General features: G+C 55.4%; 1 protein-coding gene across 1 annotated transcript; it reads right to left on the reverse strand.

The window, feature by feature from the left end:
- Nucleotides 1-7,263: 7,263 nt before the first annotated feature.
- RAB44 (RAB44, member RAS oncogene family) lies at nt 7,264-20,875 on the reverse strand. Its single transcript, XM_086627256.1, has 18 exons — nt 20,672-20,875; nt 20,458-20,575; nt 20,019-20,190; nt 19,585-19,728; nt 19,137-19,227; nt 18,926-19,021; nt 18,464-18,651; nt 18,058-18,106; nt 17,652-17,746; nt 15,713-17,129; nt 14,822-15,298; nt 13,634-14,395; nt 10,744-13,207; nt 10,168-10,249; nt 9,708-9,822; nt 8,811-8,912; nt 7,921-7,997; nt 7,264-7,473 (listed from the first exon to the last, which is right to left on the reverse strand). The coding sequence occupies exons 1-18, from the start codon at nt 20,873-20,875 to the stop codon at nt 7,386-7,388; spliced, it is 6,741 nt and encodes a 2,246-aa protein (XP_086483382.1). The 3' UTR covers nt 7,264-7,385.
- Nucleotides 20,876-21,650: the final 775 nt, after the last annotated feature.

Here is a 21,650-nt window from a genome sequence, read left to right on the forward strand (position 1 = left end):
TCCTTATTTTAACGTGGATTCGTCTCCATTAAATCCCCTGTCAGCAATCAGAACAGGACAGAGAAATAAGCAGTATGTGCAGGGCAAAGTTCAACAGCTTACAATTTGTTTAAATTTTCGCAACCTGAAGTCCAGGCCAACTGATTATTGAGTAACAGTAACGTGATAGCAGCATGCTCTGCAGGCAACAAAAGCTCCTCGGTTCTGCTGACAGTTTGCCTGCAGGTCATTCGCATGCAGGGATGCCACATCACTAAACACCGCAGCAAGAACTGCATTGTGAACACAGACAGAGCCAAAATGGCATTCAGAATCACAGAACGGTTTGGGTTGGAAGGGACCTCAAAGATCATCCAGTTCCAACCCCCCTGCCATGGGCAGGGACACCCTCCACTACACCAGGTTGCTCAAAGCCTCATCCAACCTGGCCTTGAACACTGCCAGGGATGGGGCAGCCACAGCTTCTCTGGGCAACCTGTGCCAGTGCCTCAGCACCCTCAGAGGGAAGAATTTCTTCCTTATATCCAATCTAAATCTCCCCTCTGTCAGTTTAAAGCCGTTGCCCCGTGTCCTGTCACTACACACCCTTGTCCAAAGTCCCTTTCCAGCATTCCCGTAGGCCCCCTTTAAGTACTGGAAGGCTGCTATTTCAACGGGGAAGAAGCTTGTAAGAACACACCTATGAGCGATCAACATTAAGAAGCTAAAAAAAGAAACGTGTTCCTCTGCCACTCCCCCTGCCTGCCACAAAGGCAGAGCCCTGCCATACCAAGAGCAGCAGATGGGCTGAAGAAAAGATGCGAAGAAGTTGCTGGACAAGCTAATAGCTGTCAATGTGAGAATCCCATTGTCAGAGAGCCGTTTAGCCTAGGAAAAACACTGCTGGGGAAAAGGGAGCATCTGGGAGGTCTTGCTTTGCTTCTTGTTTCTGAGCTGGGAAGGCTCTAACCTGGATCAAACTGGGACAACGAAACTCTGGAGAGACACAGTTTAGCGATGCGTTGCCCTGAAAGCACAGAAAATCATCGTGTAAAAACGTAAGACCCACAACCAACACCCCCAGCTCAGAGCTGAAAACGGAAATCAGGCCCCTGCCCCCCTTTTGCTCTAAATACCACCTGACACCAGTCACCAGCTCGCGAATCCAGTGTGCTGCTTCACCCAGTCCACCACCTGGCTCCAGTAAGTCTGCCGCTGTACTGCAAGAATTGTATAATTATTTACACGGGTCGTCTTTGCACGCACCTCACGGCACGGCCCGCGTTTTAAAAAACACAGATCTGTTTCGCTCACTGGAGAACGGGCTGACAGGCACTGCGTAACGTGCTACCTAAACTGGGATTTGCTCTGCTGTAACTTGTTCTGGCTGCTCCCACGGGACAAATCAGCCATAAACGTCTGTATGTAAGCATATATCAAGAAATAAGATTCTCTTGTTAGGCAACCAAGCTTGAAATCTGATTTGCTTTAAAAGAACTAGCAGACAGCTCTCTCCCTAAAGTGTGGGCTTCTATAAGAAGTCAGAGCTCAGGTGACTGCATTTTTAATATGTTTTTTTTCTGCAACACTAGGGTGTAGCTTCAGAAAAAACACTTTTCAGCAGGACTACCTGTTTCAGCAACTGCTCTTCTCCCCCCCGAGATCAACTCCTGTTCTGCTCTTGCACATTCGTTTATGTGGTCACATGGAGAATCGGATCAGGAAAATTATCTGGCTGAAAAATAATCCCTATTTGTTTGGGCAGCAGCTGCCTAAGCATCCAACTCAAGCAGTTAATGTCAGATGTTATATTAACATTAGTGTCAAGTATCTAGCCGCAGCCTTAGAAACACCGAAAGGGTAAAATGCCACATTAAAACCTAACCCCGAGCGTGCAATGAGAACATGCTGCACTACATTACCAGGTTAATTAGCTCCTGGCCCTGTTCTACCAACATTCCTTGCGTTCCATGCAAATATTTGTCCCAGATCTTACCACCTGAGCAGCCCCATGGGCTGGCAAAGCTGCCCCAAAGCAGGTTTGATCAATAATATCTCATTATGGATTGTAAGCTCTCCAAGGCAGGGACCTTTTCTTCTCATCTGTAAAGCACCTGGCATGCTCTTAGCTCCGTAAAAACAATACCTTGCTTTACTCTTTCATTTATGTAACACCCTGATTCATATAACAAGCAAGAGCCAGCACATCTGCAGGATATTAAATGCCTTTTTTCCTTCAGCTTTTACGGTTACTCCAGTTGCTTTGACGCTGCAACTGGCACACTAAATGGTCTGAAAGGTTATCTAGCTTCCTCTGGCTCTCGTGTGCCAAAGCTTTCGCCTGTGAAGCTCTCCTGTACCAAATTCCAGCAGATTCAGCAAGCTTCCCCTGCTTGCAGAATCTGCCTGGAACCACTTAAAACACTTATCCTTACAGAAACGCTGTCAAACACAGTGATTTACCCCTTTCTGAACAGCAGAAGCATCCTACGATGATAAAATGCCAAGATACATCCCGGTTCTCCCCTCTCTACATTTGCATTCAACTCTGAGCGAATCCCTTTGAACCCCTGCGAGCCACCGACACTAAAAACCCAACACAGCTCCTTGACAGACCCAACAGTGACCCACATCCTCAGCTAGGAAACAAGCCATCACGCTCCTACATTGTTTTCAGAACAGATGCGGCCTTAAAAAAACAAAAAAACACCCATTATTTCCCTTCCTATCACCACAATACAAACCACAAAACAATCACAACAGACTACTGTACCCACTCCGCCGTCAACCCCTCAGGGACGGGCCTTTGACACCAGGGAACCCATATGTTCTCCCTGTTTTTTAATGAACTCCACCACCCTCGGAGGAACAAGCAGCACCCTCCACGAACATAAAGAGCGACGGTTCTCAGCCTGGAGTGTTTCCACCCAGTTCTACCCGCAAACGCGATGCACAGCGAGGTGTTGGGACCCAGGCTTTGGAGAGCTAAATCACAGAATCATGGAATGGTTTGGGTTGGAAGGGACCTCAAAGAACATCCAGTGTCAACCCCCCCGCCATGGGCAGGGACACCCTCCACTACACCAGGTTGCCCAAAGCCTCATCCAACCTGGCCTTGGACACTTCCAGGGATGGGGCAGCCACAGCTTCTCTGGGCAACCTGTGCCAGTGCCTCAGCACCCTCAGAGGGAAGAATTTCTTCCTTAGATGTGATCTAAATCCGCCCTCTTTCAGTTTAAATCCATTGCCCCCTGTCCCATCACTACACGCCCTTGTCCAAAGCCCCTCTCCAGCCTTCCTGTAGCCCCTTTAGGTACTGGCAGGCTGCGATATTTAGAGAGAAACGCTGTCGGGCAAGTCGGTAGAAGAGGAAGCTCGCTCGCCCCGCTAGCGCACCTGGAACAGCGATATAAATACAAATACAAATACACTCTCATCGGCTTTAACTCCGCCCATGCTGCTCCCTGGGCCCCGGCCCCGGCCTACAGACCCTCCGCCCCCGGCCCACCGCATCGCCCCGATTTATCTCCGAGGCAGAGGCGCAGCCAGAGCCTTTTAGTTAAAAATAAATAAATAAATAAAATGAATAAACTGAAGCAGAAAACAGCCCCCACCCCCGCGGCCGGGCGCCTGGCAGGGCCTCGCTGCGGCCTGCGGAGCCCCCCCGCCCCCGGACCCACGGTGAGGGGCCCGGCCCGCCCCGGTGCTCCGGGCCCCCCCGCCCCGGCCCGTCCCGGCCCCCCTCAAGCGCCCCCGGTCTCACCCCGGCACCGCCCGGCGGCCGCCCCGCTCCGCCGCCCGGCTCCGGGCTCCTCCCGCCCGCGATGGAGGCGGGACGCGGGGCCGCCCCGCCGCTTCCTGCTTCCGCCGCGGCCCGGCCTCGGGCACCCCCGCATCCCTCCCCCTGCGGTGGCCCTACGACCCCCGAACACCCCCCCGGAGTCCCCCTGAGGCCCCCCAGCACCTATTCCAGCCCCCCCCATCCCTAAGACGACCCCTCCGCACCCCCCTCAGCCCATGAACACCTTCAGACCTCCCCCAGCACCTGCCTGACACCCCCCAATTACCCACACCCTCCCCCCAGCACCCACTTGAGCCCCCAGCACCCTCAGACACCCCCCCCAGTAATCTTAGGAGACCCCTTCCAGCACCTGCCTGAGCCTGCAGCACCCCCAAGACATACCCTCCCCCCCCCCCGAATCCACAGAATCTTCAAATCCTTAAGAGCCCACAGCATCCATGAAACCCCCTCTCCACCCTCAAGCCCCCCCCTAAATCCCCGGCATAGCCCCACCATCTCCCCAAACCCCCCCAGACCCTACGACAGCCCCATTGCTTCCATTTACCTGCGCTTTCACTCCCCACTGAGATCCAGTGCCCCCAGAGCCCGTCACTCCCAGCCCCACGGGAACACGGATGCCCATTCCCACAGCTCAAGTGACAAGCAGTGGGGTGTTAGCCCCCTAAAAAGTGTGGGAGAAGGTGCTGGGAGTAAAGGGTTGGGAGGTGAAGCAAGCAGAGGTTCCCAGAGCCACCCCTGGCATGAAAAGCTTGGAATAAAGCAGGAATGAGGGATCCCAGCCTCACCCAGCTCTCAGACGTTGGCTTCAGTCCTTAATTGCAATTAAACGAGTTTTCAGAGTCAGCTGCTGGCTGCAGTCGTGACCAGGGTTTTTTGGTGTCTCTCTGATCCCTTTTCAGCCTTGTTTAAGTTCTCGGCCTCAATGACTTCCTGCAGCGATGAATTCTGCAGTTTAATTAAACATTCCGAGAAAAAAGTATTTCCTCTTATCACGTTTGAATTTCCTGCCCTGTCAATCCCAGCGCGGGAAGCGGGACGGTCCCCGCATCCCGATTTTGCTGTCTTTTGAGAGGAACGGGGTGAAATTCTGGGGGATGCTGCTGGGCGAGACCTGAGAGCCGGCGGCTGACAATTTGTTCCAATTTGTCAGGAGCTTGTCCGGGTTCTCTGCTGTCAAGGTTGGATCCATCAAAGCGAGATGGTGGTACACGCCTGCTCACTTTGGGCTGGGGTCTGAGATCTTCGGCGATCTTGGCTTGGCTGGGACAGCTCCTCTCATTCTCATGGAGCGCCTGGAGGAATTACAAACAGCTCGAAGGGAAACAACCTGGTTTAAAAAAAAAAATAATTCCTGTGGTCCAAACAAATATTCATTTCCCTGTTGCTATTAATATCTCAGACCTTGATCCTCCTCCAAACACTCATGTGTGCGTTGAACGGCTTGCAAATAAGCGGTCCCTTTGATTCCGGAGTGAGGACATTTGCTGGGATCATGAATTATTTAAGGTGAAAGATGCTTTCCAATGCAACACGCTGACCGTGTTTTCCGACGTGCTTTGTTGCCTTCCCGGCGTTTCTCTCAACCTGGCAATGAAAAATTCATTTCCAGGTTTGGAGGGGAGGTTCGGAGTAGAATCACCCTTGTTTTATGCAACACCTTTGGGCACAAACTCAATCCTTTTTTCTAGGCATGACTTCTAGTGGAACAAGACAGATGTTTCTTCCCGTCTGCTGTTCTGGGAAGCCTTTTCTTTTGCAGCTCTGTCTTCTGGGCCCTGTTCAAGCTCCCTGGTCCCTTTTTTTTTTCCAGCGGCAATATCGCAATTTGAAGGTATTGCTGTATTTGCTGCCATCTAATGGGAGAATCCAGCCTCGGCGATTTCATCCCTTCTATTTTGCGAGCAAATAAAAACGTTTTCCTGCACAATCCTGCTGCCACTCGGTAAAGCAGCATCTCCGGCACGATAATCCCATCAAATTTAGGTGAAGGGAAAAGCTGCATACGTGCGGCTGGGTGGCTCTGCACGGGGTCACGCAGCTGGGAACCGTTGCCAACCCAGTAAAAAGAACATTTTTTGGGTCGACCAGCCCGAAACGGTGCTTCTCTTCTCACAGACCAGACTTGCAAAGCATCCTTGGATTTATACTACTTTAAGATAAAACAGCAAAGCAGAAATAGTGAAGACAGACCCAAACAACAACAACAAAATCTTATTTTTAGATACCCTAAATACTTAATCCTGGCACAGCTCTGAACCGAGCCATGTAAACTCTTCCTGAGGAGCTGTGGACTTCATGCTGCCCCACTGCTCCATCAGTAAAAATGTTTTATCATGAAGGAGTGGCATGGAACAGGATTATGCATATATTGCATTAAGAAAAGAAAGTCTTTTAAGGGAGGGAGGATGGCTTGGGGCAGGGAGCAGGCTGGGGGAAGACACGTAGGGGATACAGAGGTGTATATACATATACACAGGCATCAGGAGCTTTTAAGCCTTATTTCCTTGAAAAGCTGAGCTGTAACAAAGAAACATGCAGAATTATATTCTTTTTTTTTTTTTTTAATATAGAGTGTTATTAGAAAATCAGCTCTTGTTGTCACTGTATTTTTGTAAAGCAGAAACTGGCTGCTATTATGCTTTGCCAGAATATACGTATAAATAATAGCGGCGACAAAAAGCAAACCCATCTGAGCGGAATTATTTCCCCAAAACCCGCATGTAAGCCCAGTTTTTCAATACATTTGTTGAACTGCTGGAGGATGAGGCAACACAGGTAATGTATAAAAATACTAAAATATAACACTCGTATTCTTATTTATTTAGTCTGTATGTCTTTCTCTGCAAAAATATGGTTCTCTACATCAAGCTGTAAAAAGAAAAAAAAAGAAAAGAGCTCCTGCAAGCATTTACCTGATCATAAATCCCACCAGCCCAGAGCTCTTTCTATTATCCTGGACACCCTCTTGGGGCTTTTGAATTTATTTTGAGCCATTCTCAGTAGTTTTCTGTCGAGAGCCGTTACTGCTCACGGGCACGATAAACCAGGAAAGAAAAAAACTAGCTTTACTTTGCCTAACTGGAGAGACTAAAAAAGTGCATTTAGGATATACTGTGTATTTCACTGGTCCAGATCAAATCCCATCAGATTACAAAGCCAGAGCAAAAGTCGCCGCTGCACAGCAGCACCGACAGCCCTAAACCCCCTTAGTTTATACACCAGCCTTCAGGCGACTCCTGGTATTTGTTTCCTTTATCCCAAGACTTGGTTTTGCTCCCTGCTGCTTCCAGTATTCTTCCAGCATCTTGGATCCAGCTGGGTTCCTTTTCTGCTTCTTCCCTTAACCTGTTTTTTGTCTCCAAAAGGAAGCGGTAAAGTTTCCCAGCTATTTTGGAGGGCTCTTGTGCTCGGGGGCACCGGCAGGAGCTGAGCGGGGAAGGGGCCGGGTGACAACCAGCTCCTCCACGGCAGCTTTAGCTCTCAGCATCCGCGGTGATCAGCCAAGGCAGACACACGGGGAGCAGAGAGGGTGTCTGAGGGCTATTTTTATGTTTTTCTGGCCGTCACTGCAGTTTCAGATCACAGCGGAGGGAGTCTCTATCCATCACCAACAGCAGCTCTTTTTCTTCTGGGGTGGGTTTGGTACCTCTTCTGCCTTATTTTTCAATTCATCTTCCTGAACTTTGAGCAACCTGGGAGAAAAGGAAGCGAATTAGCCAGGTATTTCCCCCATATTTTGCATTGCTGTGCTATTTGTCTTGACAAGCATCAGTAAAGGAGGCTCAGCATGGCTGAAAGGAATTAGGAGCCTTCCAGCTCAGGGCGATTTGAGAACCGTGGGCTTTGCTAAAAACGCCAACTTAAATTAAAATCACAGACAGAACGTATTTCAGGCAATCCAGGGAGAAGTCAGCAGCATCCTGAGAAGGGTTTTATTAATCTCCTTGCAATGCTGACTATTCAGGAGACATCTTACAGCTCTTAGCTCCGGCTCATCCCAGCCGTGCTCTGAGTTTTCCCTGACATTTGGGCACACGGAGTCTCAAGTGACAGTAACACACCAGCATTTGTAGTTTAAAAAAGCAGGAGGGAGCTCATTAAATTCAGGACAGCTGGCAAAATCCAAGCACATGCCTCACCTGATGAAGCTGACCATGGACTCGGTGACGTTGTGACCCGAGGCAGCGCTGCATTCGTAAAACATGAGCTGATGTTCCTGGAAAACACAGAGCCCAAAAAGAAATATAATATTCTTCCATTGGAATAGCTTAATATGGGAATAAATAACCAAGGGACAGTCAAGGAGAAACAGGAGGACTCAAGGAAGCAAATCACTCAATAATTCATTTACTGGAATATGAGGGTGAAATCCAGCTCCTCTGATAGCTACAACACCAACTTTTAATACCGAGGAAAGGCTGACACTGCAGACAGATGAGATGGGATGCCCTCTGGTTAGTGGGGCAAATAGAGAGACATAACTACGTGTTCCCAGGTTTTTTGTGCCTGCCAGTGACTGGTTTGGGGGAAAAAAAAGCATCTAACCCCTTGTCCTGCTGTCTCCGCTTGTGCAATGAATACTGGCCCAAATCCCATAAACTTTAAAATTAAGCTGGTAAAGATGAGATTCTTCTCACCTAGTTTTTATTAGCCATCTACATTCTAAGAAATTACTCATACTTTAAGCATTTCAGTATCTTTAAAACAGGATAGGGCTTGGTGGTTTTATTATTTATATGATGCTGGGAAGATACGTGACACTTCACAGCAAAGATGAGCAGAGCTGAAAACGTTTTAATTTATAGATCCAGTTCCATAAACTATTTTACTGGGGCGGTGTTGAGTCAAAACTAAAATGGCAAGGGGAAAGCAAGGCAGGGAAGGGTGAAAGATGGGTTCAGAGATCGCTTTGCCAACTACTGATGCACAAAAGGTAAGTTTCTTCAGGTCCTCAGGCTGGTGGCACCCATCCTTGGCTGTCCTTGCTTGCCTTGGGTGGACAGCATGCTTTAGCAGAGCTTGCACCTACCTTGGCCAAGCGTTCCCCCTCCTTTGTAGGGACCCGTCTCTCTGCAGCGCAGTCGGTTTTGTTCCCGAGAAGCAGGATAGCGACTCCGTCTTCTGCTCCCTCCTGGGCAATCAAAGAGGGGAGGATCAGGAGCATGTCTGAATCTCCTTGGAATCGCAGCTGGCCACACTGCCTGGACACATCCTGGAGCACCATGAAGGATGCTCGTGGATTTGGGCTGATAACAAAACCTTACAATTCTTTTATTAGCTTAGCAGCATTTAAGAAAGGGATTTTTTTCCCTTAAATAATTTGTCCTAGTCTATTAACAGGGCAGAGCACTGGTCAAGTCACCCTTGTAGTGAATTGACTTTGATTTTGACTTCATGAACCCTCCAGAAGATGCTCTGGCTGAGATTTACAGGCACTGAGCAAGGTGACATCCTCTTTTGTTCCAGCATTTTCCAACACTGACTTTCCAACACGGACAGAGATTTCGACTGGAAATCTCTGACAAGCAATTTTTAATAAAGACATGGGTTACCTCCCATTTCCCAGGCCTCAAAGAGGACTATTCTTGATTTAAAAGTGTCGTCAAAATCACTTTCAACATTTTCCATTCCTCTGCACCAGTATTTAAAATTAAAAAGGTTGATCATTATCGTAACGATGCTATCAACAGATTACCCCAGCAAACACTGCAAAAATGTGAAAATTGTCAGTATCTGAATTTAAATCCTCCAAGAAAAATTATTTTCTAACCAAAGCAAAGCAGAATACCCTTTACAAAGGGCTTGGTCACCCCTAGATGTCCATCCCTAACCAGTGGCAGAGGTCAGGTGGGGAAATGCCGATCTCGGAGTCATCGCCAGTTCCAAAACCTCGGGGATGGAACGAGGTTTTTCCTACTTCACCCACCTGGATGCAGCTCAGCCAGTACCGCACGTCCGAGAAGGAGTGCTCCGACGTGACATCGTACATCAGCACCACCCCGTCCGCCTTCCGGAAGAACTGCTTGGTGATGCTGCGGTACCTGCGCAGGTTTTAAACGGTCACTGGTTATGGTCTAAGGAGGTTTTGCCTGGGAGTGATCCGAAATCCCAGTGGGAAAGCTGGAAATGCACGTTCATAAAAAAGGCAAAGTCCAGATTTTGCGCCTATCCCAATGGTAGAGGCCATACAAACAGCCTGAGTGCTTATTTTTATCTTAATGACTGCCTTCCTTATTCTTTATCAGATCACACATTGTACAGAGTCCCTCCTTAAACAACCCTTCCTCTAATTAGCAAAGCCAAGAACATTCATTTCCACTAAACTCCCAGAAAAAAAAAAGCAAACCCTGGGTTGCTCTCCTTATGCAGGCAGCAGAGCTCCTCACCTTTCCTGCCCAGCCGAGTCCCACAGGCGGAGAGCAAAGCGCTTGTTGTCCACGACGAGGTTTTTCACCTGATAATCCAGTCCTAGGAGACACAAAACCGGGATGTTTTGATACGGTGGAGTTCACCCCTGCGATAGAGGATGGATGGAGAAGGCACGTGGTGCAGGTGTGGTCTGAGGCTGCAGCTCAAGCAGGCCGGTCCTAAGTGAACCTCCAGCTTTTAGATCTTTGATAGCTGGATTTTGGAAAGGTCTCTAATCTCATGATGAGTAAAACCAGGTTGGTTAAGAGAGGAGAATACAGCTGAAAGGCAAAGCAGAGAGAAAAGCACTAGGGCCATTAGTATTGGTGCCCTGGAGAGGGCGAGGAGGACCAGCATTGCCTGCTTGGGGCATCCAGGTGTGTGAAGTTGGTGGTTCTGTTTGGTCCGTGGTGACAGGGTGTACAGCAGGCTTGGCATGAGCTGTAACATGCATGTACTGATCACCAGCAGCTCGTGGGGTGGAGCCAAGGGAATTGCAATGGTGACCCAAGCGGGTGCAGAGCCGTGCTGGAGAGGAGCTGGAGGAGACCTACCTACTGTGGCAGTGAGGTGCGGGTTGAAGGTGTCGGCGTGCAACCGGTACAGGAACGATGTTTTGCCCACGTGGGAGTCCCCAACGAACAGCACGTTGTAGAGGTGGTCTGGGTCCAGAGAAGCTTCAGGACGACCCCCTGGGGCAGCTCCTGCCCCACCTGCAGTCACAACTCCTGGCTGTCCTGGGCTGGGCTTGTCTTCCTGGCTCGTTTTCCATCCAGCCTCTTGCTGCTTCTCTTGTTGGCCGACATTGAGGTCTTTGCTCTGTTCTCCCAAGAGCTGCCTTTGAGGCTGCATGCTGCTGTTGGCTGCATCCCCCAGTGAGCTGTCTCCATGGACCATCCCCAACTGATCGTTCCCAGCATCTTCCTCCTGTTGGACCTTCGTGTGAAGGTTTGATGCTGGTGGCACCTCTTGTTTCGGAGGCTCGGCAGGTCTGGCAGCTACCTGCTCTGTTTCCATCACATGTGGTGGCTTCTCCTCCGGCGGCTGGGAAGCAGTGTGAAGCCTCACCTTATCTGCCTGTGCCGAGACCTGCTCCTGAAGCTCGCTTTGGGCTGCCTGTCCTGAAGCACCTATCCGCTGCACATCTGGAATGAGAACATCCTCCTGCATCATCGTTTCCAGCTTTAGCGTGCTGACTTCTAATGGCACCTCAGAGACTGGGGAGGCCAGCACAGATGCACCTTCACCATGGCCCTGCTTCAGCCCTAGACCCTGAGTTTCAACTAAACCCCTCACCCCTGCCTCCAGCCTCCCTCCCTGAACCACTTCCAGACCTTGAGCTCCATCCAAAGGCCTCTGCTCTGCATCAGCCCTCCCTCCCTGCGGTATTTCCAGTGCCTGGGTGTCCTCCAGGATCTGACCATCTGGACCAGTGAGTCCTCCTGGCTTTGCTTCCAGACCAGGACCCTCAGTGGCAGCGGCACATGAAGGGTGTGAAGTGGTCTCAGCCAAAAGGGACACATGTGCACCAGCAGCCCCCTCCCACACTTCTGCGGTGTGAGCCGCACACAGACCTGCCTCCGAACCAAGAGCCTGGCTCTGCTCCCCTTCCCACATCCCAGCTGCACCCGGGGGTGCCCGACCTGCCTCTGTGCTCCCTCCCCAGGATGCTTTGAGCTCCTCTGCCTGTGTAAGCAGGTGCACATTGGCATCAGTGCCCTGGTCCTCCAGTGTGTCGAGGCTCTCAGCCTCCTCAGGGGGCTGCATGCCTTCAAGAACCTCCTCTCCCTCCCCGACTCCTGCTCCCTGCAGATCAAGCACAAGCTTGTGTGGCAACTCACGCGCGTCCTGCTCTTGTGCCCCATCCTCAGCCTCCTCCACGAGAGGTACAGCTGCGTGATCCCCCCATCCCTGGAGGGTTTCTGGGCTGGCACCCGCACGCAGCTGCGTGTCTACCCAGGAGTCTTCTGCCCCCACCATTTCCACTAACTCTGGTTTATCGACCTGATCCAGTGGTTGCACAGCTGGAGACACGCTCCATCCCTGCTCTGTATCCAGGGAGCCAGCCTCCATCAGGGGCTGCGGACCTGCCTCTGTGCTCCCTCCTGGGATCAGTTTGAGCTTGTCCACCTCTGCAATCAGCTGCACATTTGCTTCAGTGCTCTGGTCCTTCACTGTATCCAGGATCACGACCTCCTCCTCCCATGGCTGCACGCCTGCTCCAGCCCCCTCTCCCTGCCTGGTGATCACTCCATGGAGGTGAAGCACAGGTTCGTGCAGCAGCACAGGCTCGTCCTGCTCTTGTTCCCCATCCTCAGCCTCCTCCATGAGATGTACGGCTGCACGGTGCCCCCATCCTTGCAGTGTTTCTGGGCTGACGCCTCCACGCAGCTGCGTGTCTGCCTGAAGGTCCTCTGCCCCCACCGTTTCCACTAATTCTGGTTTATCGACATGATCCAGTGGTTGCACATCTGGAGATACACTCCCTCCCTGCTCTGTATCCAGGGAGCCAGCCTGGCTCAGGGACTGCAGATCTGCCTCTGTGCTCCCTCCTGGGGTCAGTTTGAGCTCAGCTGCCTCTGCAAGCAGCTGCACGTTGGCATCAGTGCTCTGGTCCTCCAGCGTGCCCAGGGTTACAGCCTCCTCCCAAGGCTGCATGCCTGCACCAGCCCCCTCTCCCTGCCCGACTCCTGCTCCCTGTGGATCAAGCACAGGCTGGTGTGGCAGCCCATGCTCATCCTGAACGTGCCCCCCATGTTCAGCCTCCTCCATGAGCTGCATGGCTGCTCCACTCTCCCCTCCCCTTGGGGCTTCTGGGCTGAGAACCCCATGCAGCTGCAGGTCTGCCTGAAGGTTCTCTGCTTCCATTTCCACTACCTTGGGTTTATCAACCTGATCCAGAGGTTGCACATCTGGAGACACGCTCCATCCCTGCTCTGTATCCAGGGAGTCGACCTCGCTTGAGGGCTGCGGACCTGCCTCTGTGCTCCCTCCTGGGATCAGTTTGAGCTCGTCCCTCTCTGCAAACAGCTGCATTTTTGCATCCGTGCTCTGGTCCTCCAGCATGCCCAGGCTCCCAGCCTCCTCCCATGGCTGCACACCTGCACCAGCCCCCTCTCCCTGCCTGGTGATCATTCCATGGGGGTCAGGCACAGGCTCATCCTGCCCTTGTTCCGCATCCTCAGCCTCCTCCACGAAATTTACAGCTGCACGGTCCCCCCACCACTGGAGGGTTTCTGGACTGGCACCCTCACTCATCTGCATATCTACCCAGGAGTCCTCTGCCCCCACCATTTCCACTAACTCTGGTTTATCGACCTGATCCAGTGGTTGCACAGCTGGAGACACGCTCCATCCCTGCTCTGTATCCAGGGAGCCAGCCTCCATCAGGGGCTGCGGACCTGCCTCTGTGCTCCCTCCTGGGATCAGTTTGAGCTTGTCCACCTCTGCAATCAGCTGCACATTTGCTTCAGTGCTCTGGTCCTTCACTGTATCCAGGATCATGACCTCCTCCTCCCATGGCTGCACGCCTGCTCCAGCCCCCTCTCCCTGCCTGGTGATCACTCCATGGGGATCAAGCACAGGTTCGTGCAGCAGCACAGGCTCATCCTGCTCTTGTTCCCCATCCTCAGCCTCCTCCATGAGATGTACGGCTGCACGGTGCCCCCATCCTTGCAGTGTTTCTGGGCTGACGCCTCCACGCAGCTGCGTGTCTGCCTGAAGGTCCTCTGCCCCCACCGTTTCCACTAACTCTGGTTTATCGACATGATCCAGTGGATGCACATCTGGAGATACACTCCCTCCCTGCTCTGTATCCAGGGAGTCAGCCTGGCTCAGGGACTGCAGATCTGCCTCTGTGCTCCCCCCTGGGGTCAGTTTGAGCTCAGCTGCCTCTGCAAGCAGCTGCACGTTGGCATCAGTGCTCTGGTCCTCCAGCGTGCCCAGGGTTACAGCCTCCTCCCAAGGCTGCATGCCTGCACCAGCCCCCTCTCCCTGCCCGACTCCTGCTCCCTGTGGATCAAGCACAGGCTGGTGTGGCAGCCCATGCTCATCCTGAACTTGCCCCCCATGTTCAGCCTCCTCCATGAGCTGCATGGCTGCTCCACTCTCCTCTCCCCTTGGAGCTTCTGGGCTGAGAACCCCATGCAGCTGCAGGTCTGCCTGAAGGTTCTCTGCCTCCATTTCCACTACCTTGGGTTTATCAACCTGATCCAGGGGTTGCACATCTGGAGCCGCCCTCCATCCCTGCTCTGTATCCAGGGAGTCGACCTCGCTTGAGGGCTGCGGACCTGCCTCTGTGCTCCCTCCTGGGATCAGTTTGAGCTCGTCCCTCTCTGCAAACAGCTGCATTTTTGCATCCGTGCTCTGGTCCTCCAGCATGCCCAGGCTCCCAGCCTCCTCCCATGGCTGCACACCTGCACCAGCCCCCTCTCCCTGCCTGGTGATCATTCCATGGGGGTCAGGCACAGGCTCATCCTGCCCTTGTTCTGCATCCTCAGCCTCCTCCACGAAATTTACAGCTGCACGGTTCCCCCACCACTGGAGGGTTTCTGGACTGGCACCCTCACTCATCTGCATATCTACCCAGGAGTCCTCTGCCCCCACCATTTCCACTAACTCTGGTTTATCGACCTGATCCAGTGGTTGCACATCTGGAGACACGCTCCATCCCTGCTCTGTATCCAGGGAGCCAGCCTCCATCAGGGGCTGCGGACCTGCCTCTGTGCTCCCTCCCGGGATCACTTTGAGCTTGTCCACCTCTGCAATCAGCTGCACATTTGCTTCAGTGCTCTGGTCCTTCACTGTATCCAGGATCACGACCTCCTCCTCCCATGGCTGCACACCTGCTCCAGCCCCCTCTCCCTGCCTGGTGATCACTCCATGGGGATCAAGCACAGGTTCGTGCAGCAGCACAGGCTCATCCTGCCCTTGTCCCCCTTCCTCAGCCTCCTCCATGAGCTGAACAGCTGCTTGACCCTGTCCTCCCTGGGAGGGTTCTGGGCTGGGACCCCCACACAGCTGTATGGCTGACCAGGAGTCTTCTGCCTCCACCAGTTCCAGGGCCTGAGCCTTACCTGGGAACAGCCCGTTCTCATTGATGCCCTCTCCCTGTACCAGCTCCTCCTCCTTCTCTAGGTGCCACACACCTCCATCCACCTCCGCTCCTGGCCCCTGCACCCCAAAGAGCACCACGGGCAGAGGAGCAGGGTCCCCGCTGCCAGCGCTGCCTTCATCAGCCTCAGGTCCTGCCCGCTCCTCCTCACCAGCCCCCTCTCCCTGCCCAAATCCTGCCCCGTGCAGATCCATCAGGGGCTCATGTGACAGCTTGTGCTCACCCTGCCCTCGTCCCCCATCCTCGCCCTCGTCCCCGCGCTGCATGGCTGCATGGTCCCCCCTTCCTTGGGGGACTTCTGGACTGGGATCCCCATGCAGCTGCATGTCTGCCTGAAATCCCTCTGTCCCCACCAGTTCCAGTGCTTGAGCCTTAACTGGGAACGGCCCACCCAGGTGTGGGCTTCCCACAGGTGTTTCTGCTGGGGAAGGACCCTCACCCTGCACCGTAGCAGCACCGTTTTCCTCCCCCAGCCCTAACCCTGGTCTATCCTCCTCCTCCAGTGGTTGCACATCTGGAGCCACGCTCCCTCCCTGCTCTGTCCCCGGGGAGCCAGCCTCCCTCGGGGGCTGCAGAGCCACCGCCACCTCTGCAAGCTGCTGTGCAGCAGCATCCCTGCTCTGGGCCTCCAGCGGTTGCACATCTGGTCCCGCTCCACCTTCCCGCACGCTGGAGGGTGGCACAGTCGCCGGCAGCTCCGTGCCCACGCTCCCTCCGCACGCTGCGACTGCCCTGGCACACTCACCCTGCTCCTGCGGCTCTGCCTCCCCGCGGGGCGTCACCTCCACCTCCCCTTCCTCCACCCCGGCTCCGCGGCTCCCTCCGTGCTGGGCTTGAGCTGGCAGCGCGTCCTCTCCCCAGGGCTGCATCTCTGCCCTGACGTGCTCTTCCTGCAGCATCCCGGGATCAGGAGCCACTGTCACCTCGGGGAGGACACCGTCTCCCCGGGCTGCTGCCATTCGTGTCTCACCCCATGATGGTGGCTCTGGCTCCAGGTGCTCTCCAGGCTTTATTTCAAGTTCCTTGGAGAGCCCCGATGGTGGGTCAGCCTCTTCCCCCAGCCCAGCACCCCGGGGCTGTGCACGCTCTTCTGGAGGCACAGCCGGGCCAAGCTGCCGTCCCGCTGCCGGACCTGCCTCCCCAGCCTCAGGTGGCCCCAGATCTGCCTCTGGATTTTCTCCCTGCTTTAATGCCGCTTCCTCAGCTTCTCGCAGGAGCTGTGCTTTTTCCCAACCTGGTCTTTCCTGCATCCATCCTTCTCCCTCCACCTGCTCTCCTGCCTCCGTGCTCTCTCCTGGTGCTCCTTGCAGATGCTCAGCCACACCAGTGCCCTTTCCTTGCAGGAATAACATCCTCCGTGCCTCTTCCAGGCTCTCTCCCTGCTCTGCCCCTGGCTCCCAAGCCCTGCGGTGCCCAGCTCCCGCAGACGCACCAGCCTGCATCACGTCTGGAGCATGAAGCTCAGCTGTGGCTGGTCCCTCTTTGAGATCTCCTTCAGACAGCTCATGACCGACGTGGCCGGGGAGGGTCTCTCGCAGGACCCCGGGGGTTGTGCCACGGGCCGCAGCTGCCTCCAGCCCCATTTGGTGCTCAGCATTGTCCCGGGGGTGATGGGCAGCGTCCGCTGGCACGGAGGGTGCACCCGGTGCCTGTGTCTTCAGATGTTTGCTCAGAGCTGCTATTGCATCATTCATCTCTCTTAGCAAAGAGCTTTGGTCAGAAAAGCGTTCCTCTTTCAGAGATTCTGGGAAGGGGTCCTCTTCTGTGGAGCTTGCTCTCGGTGAGGCTCCTAAAACGGTTATTTCTGCTGGCAGCACTTCCCAAACCCTGGAAAGGGCAGAAAACAAGGAGGAGGGGGTCAGCCCAGCCCCTGGGTCAGCCTGCAGCTCCCTCCCATCCACCTGGGCCGGTACCAGGAGGTCTCTCCTCCATCACCTCACCCCAGCCCTCTCCAAACCCGACTGTATTGATGCTCCGGCTGTACCGGAGGTTCACCCAAGCAGCGACTGGAGACAGGGAGATGGGGACACACACCCATGAGCCACCTCCGGGGCCGTTCCCAGCCCGGGAAGCAAACGTGCCCCTTCCCAGGCCCCATGTTCACGTTATGGGAGATGAAAAGACAAGTCAGGCTGAGTGCTGGAGCCATGGGAGTGATGCAGGGGGGCGAGCCGGGGTGACAGACCTGATCTCCAGGATGGGAGGTGGGTGGGTGGGTGGGAAAGGAGCCTCGAAAGGAATAAATATCGTGTTTTGCCTGGGGAGGGTGGAGGACTCTGGTGCTCAGCACCAGCTCGCAGATGCTGAGGGCACGAGCTGGAGCAGCAGCTGTTGCCCAGGACCCCTTACACTTGGTGGGTGCTCTTGGTTTTGGGCTCGGTGCTCCGGGACCCCAGCCTGATCCGCATCTCGGAGCGGTGCTTCTCGCTCTTCTCCGGGCTCGTCTGCAGAAAACAGAGCGGGAAGGAAAGAGAGGAAAAGTGCTTGGCAAGGAAGCGTGTCTGCGTGAAACGACGCTGAGCTCTCCGGCAGGTGTCCAGACGTACCCACCCGAAATCTTGTGGGTATCAGAACTAACGTGCTGCTACCCCCTCCCTTCCCAACCATCCATAGGGTATTGCATCCCCCAACCCAGTTTGGGGATGCTTTTAGGGGAGGCACTGCCTTGGGAGGCTCCTCAGCAGTCCCAGACCAACCAGCGCGAGGCCCTGGAGCACAGACACCCCATCCCGTCCCCCGTCCCCAGCTGAAGTACCTGTGGGGACAGGGGCATCTGGCCGGGCAGCTCTGCCACCGTTCTGTGCCTGCAAACACGGAGCACGGGGTCAAAATGGCAATGGCATCCTCTTCACTGCATCCATCCCCATCCCAGCCCCGGAGGCAGCTGGAGCAGGACAGCAAAACCCCCAACCCTTGGATCAGTCCTGGTTGGGTCCTTCTGGGTGAAGGATGTGCCTGGCACTGCCCTCCAGGGACACATTCCATGCGTGGTGCTGATAGTCCTGGCTTTTTTTCTGATGCTTTTCACACCAAACCACGATTAATCTGCACTGTGGAGACCACGATGGCTGAGACCCATCAAACTCATTCACCGTCCACTGCAACCCCCAGGAGGAAACCACGCAGGTGAAGAGGGAGATGCTGGTCAGCCAGCTACTCACCGGGGCTCCTCCATGTGCTCCCAAGCCACTGTGGCCCTCATGGTTCGCAGGCGCCCTTGGGTCTGCTGGAGCTGCTGGTGGAGGTGCTGCAGGTGGTCCTCCAGCACCCGGTTGCTCTCCTGCAGCTGCCGGTTTTCGGTGCTGGTGGCTTGCTGCGTGCTGCGGAGGCTGCGGCACCGCGTCTCCAGCTATGGGACAGCAACCAGGACCCCCGTGAGACCCATGCCAAAGAATGATGGATAACCATCTCCTCTAGACCTGGAGCTGAATTTCCACCCCATTGGGGTGGTGGGTGGGAAACTCTGGATGCTCTGGGGATGGAGGGGAGCAGGGGGGTGGGGGTGGCAAAGGAGAGGTCCATCAAGGGCTGGCGGAGACAGACCAGGATCAGCTGTACAACACCATGTTGCTGCTACGGGCACAGCCCAGAAACCACATACACACGATGGGGGACCAGTTCACCTCCATCTGTGCCATGACCAAGCGTTGCACCTCCTTCTCACTGGCATCCAGTGCTTGCTGCAGCTCCACGTCGTGCTGGTGGCTCCGGGCCATGCTCTGGGATGGCAACAAGGACCTTAGCACCCACTCACCCATCTGGGAACTGCCATGGGGGTTTGCTGGGTCCCCCCCGTGGTGAGCTGCAAGGGGAGAGGAGCAGCCGGTGACCCACCTCCTGCTGCAGCCGCTGCTGTTCCTGCTGGATCTGCTGCTCCAGGGCCTCGCAGAGCTGCTGCACCTCCTTGTCATGCTCAGCCACACGCCTGCCGGGGACAGCAAGGCCAGGGGGGTGGTCAGACCCTGCTGCAGTGGGTGCAGGTCCCTGGGACCCCACATGGCCCACAGGACCTGGGGGCTGCAGCCGGGTTTGCCCGGAGCAGTTCACCCAGCAAGGACGTGTCCAGCAGTTTGAGTCCAGCACTTTTGCCATCCCGTGCGTGACTGTAGAGGGAGCCCGACCCCAAACATGAAACCCCTGCTCCAGCCGCCCATGGAGGTGCTGAAAGCACCCAGGTTTCCTCCTCCTTGGGTGCGTCTCCACAGCTGGGATGAACAGGAGGCCCCGTCCTTGTTCTCGTCCTTCCCATCCTGTCCCTCTCCACCGCCCTGGGGTGACTCACTTGTTCAGGGTCACCTCCAAAGCTGCCTTCTTGCTCCTGGCTTCTTGGATGCGATGCCTCATCTTGGCCAGAAAGTCCTCCAGGTTGCCCAGCAGCTGGGGTTCATCTTGCCGGAGCTTCACCCAGAGCTGCCAGATCTCCTGTCTGCAGGGAGAGGGGTGTTTTGTGATGAGCACCCCTCCAGAACCCCCCAAAGCCGGGCTGCTTATGGGGTCCCAGGTCATCTGGCTCACACCATTCAGGACATGTGGTCCTGGGGGACAGATGAGCATTGGGGTGACCGTGATCCTACTCCTGTGCTTGGGGCAAAGGCACCTCCAAGCCCTTTCTGGGCTCGCTGCCTGCATGGAGACCTCCTGCCCCAAGCCTTTCCCCCTGGGGCAGCTCTACCTTGTCCTGCGGGACACCCATGGGTGCTGAACAGGGCGGCTTACTCTGAAGAGATGTTATCCGTGCCCAGCTGATCCATAAAGGCAGCAAAGTGTCTCTGCTCCTCACTGTCCACCCCTTCCAACGCTGGGCTGGGGAGGACCAAGCGGACCCTCCGGGATGCCGTTTTCCGCCGGCGATGGTCTCTGGCAGCTTTTTGGGAGCTCAGGAACTGCCCTGCCGACAGACACCCCAAACCCTCAGTGCCTGGTCGGGGCAACGGCGAAGCCCAAACCCTGACACTTCCCATCCCAGCCATGGCTCACTTTGATGCGATAGAACCCCTCACCAGGTGAGCCGTGGGCTGAGACCTGGGCATGGGGACAGTTTCTGGGCCATCACGTGCCACCCAGCAAGGGGAGTGTTTCAGGTCCCCCCAGAGAAGGGCCAGAGCCACATCCAGGACCAGCCTGGGCTGCTCCGACACAGCGTGTTGGCACTTACTGAGCTCAGCAGTGAACTCCTTGGTGCTTAACCTCCCGGTGCCCGCAGCATCCAGCCCATCAAAGACGAGCTCCAGCTCCTCTGTGCTGCACGGGAAATCCTCCTCCTCCTGCAATTTCTAAGAACAAAGCAAATCAAGAGAAAATCCTACCCATCATCCAGTCTCCAGCCACCCCGGTGCCATTTGACCCGAGAAGATGTCCCCATCCCTTACCTGCATGTCCGAGCGGGTGATGAACCCCGCCTGGTCCCGCTCCCTGAAGAAGTCCTCCACCCTCTGCACTGTTTCAGATGCCCACGACGGCTCCTCGCCAGGGCCGGGGGCTGCCGCCGGTGCCTCTCCGGAGCCTTGGCGCAGCTGCTTGCGCCGGCTGGAGCCCATGCGCCGGCCCTTGGCGGCCGCCCGGCGCTCGGCCATGGCTCACGGCTCGGTCCTGTTGACAGGGAGACCGGTGGGTGCTGAGCCTCGGCCAGCTCGCTCCTTGCCCCGGACCTTTCCTCCGGTGTGGGGGGAGATGGTGGAGCAGGACCGAGCTGGAAATTAATTTTGGGGTAAACGGCCCCAGTTTGGCAATAGGAAGAGAGAGGCACTTATCTCCGATTGCACGGCGCCGGCAGAGCCTTGACCCACAGCTGGCAACCGCCATCCCCACCGGGCGAGCGGCTTCCCCTGTGCCAGCCAAGTGCCCGTCCCAAACATCCCCCCCAGCTCTGGAGGGCACCGGCACCACTAAGGCTCGAGGGCCACCCGGGAGGTGACACCAGCAAAGGACTGGCCAAGGTGACGCTGGAGGTCTGGGCCAAACGTGGTGGTTCCACCTGCTTCTTTGGAGCTCAGCAGCAGCTTTTTAAATTCCTCCCCCGGCTTGCAGAGCCGTGAGTCACCTCCGGCTGCGCGAGACCTCGGGGAGGTTCTCATCGCGCCCGCGCGCTCGCCGCGGCTGGGGGGGCTGAGCTGAGGACCCCCCACCCCGCTCCCCTCTCCCCATCCCGGATGGGTGACAGCGTCACCGGCAGACACCGCGCCGGCCCCGTGAGGGGCTGTTCTCCACACCGTGACGCCGAAAAAGACGAGCGGAGGAAACCACAGCCATGGGGAGAGGCTGATGGAGAGCCAGGGCCATGCTTGACCCACCCCATGGCCACAGCCCGGCTTTCCGCTCCTGGGCCGGGGACCCCCCCGGCTGCTCCAG

The sequence above is a fragment of the Tauraco erythrolophus genome, chromosome 27, assembly GCF_009769465.1.
Source record: "Tauraco erythrolophus isolate bTauEry1 chromosome 27, bTauEry1.pri, whole genome shotgun sequence".
Lineage (NCBI taxonomy): Eukaryota > Metazoa > Chordata > Aves > Musophagiformes > Musophagidae > Tauraco > Tauraco erythrolophus.

What these genes read in the sequence shown, in the direction of transcription:
- RAB44 (XM_086627256.1), bottom strand. Translation starts at nt 20,875, where the DNA reads ATGGCCGAGCGCCGGGCGGCCGCCAAGGGCCGGCGCATGGGCTCCAGC. An exon ending in TGGTCATGGCACAGATGGAG is followed by an intron (nt 18,652 to 18,925) that starts GTGAACTGGTCC and finishes GCTGTCCCATAG; the next exon opens with CTGGAGACGCGGTGCCGCAG. An exon ending in GAGCACATGGAGGAGCCCCG is followed by an intron (nt 18,107 to 18,463) that starts GTGAGTAGCTGG and finishes CCGTGTTTGCAG; the next exon opens with GCACAGAACGGTGGCAGAGC.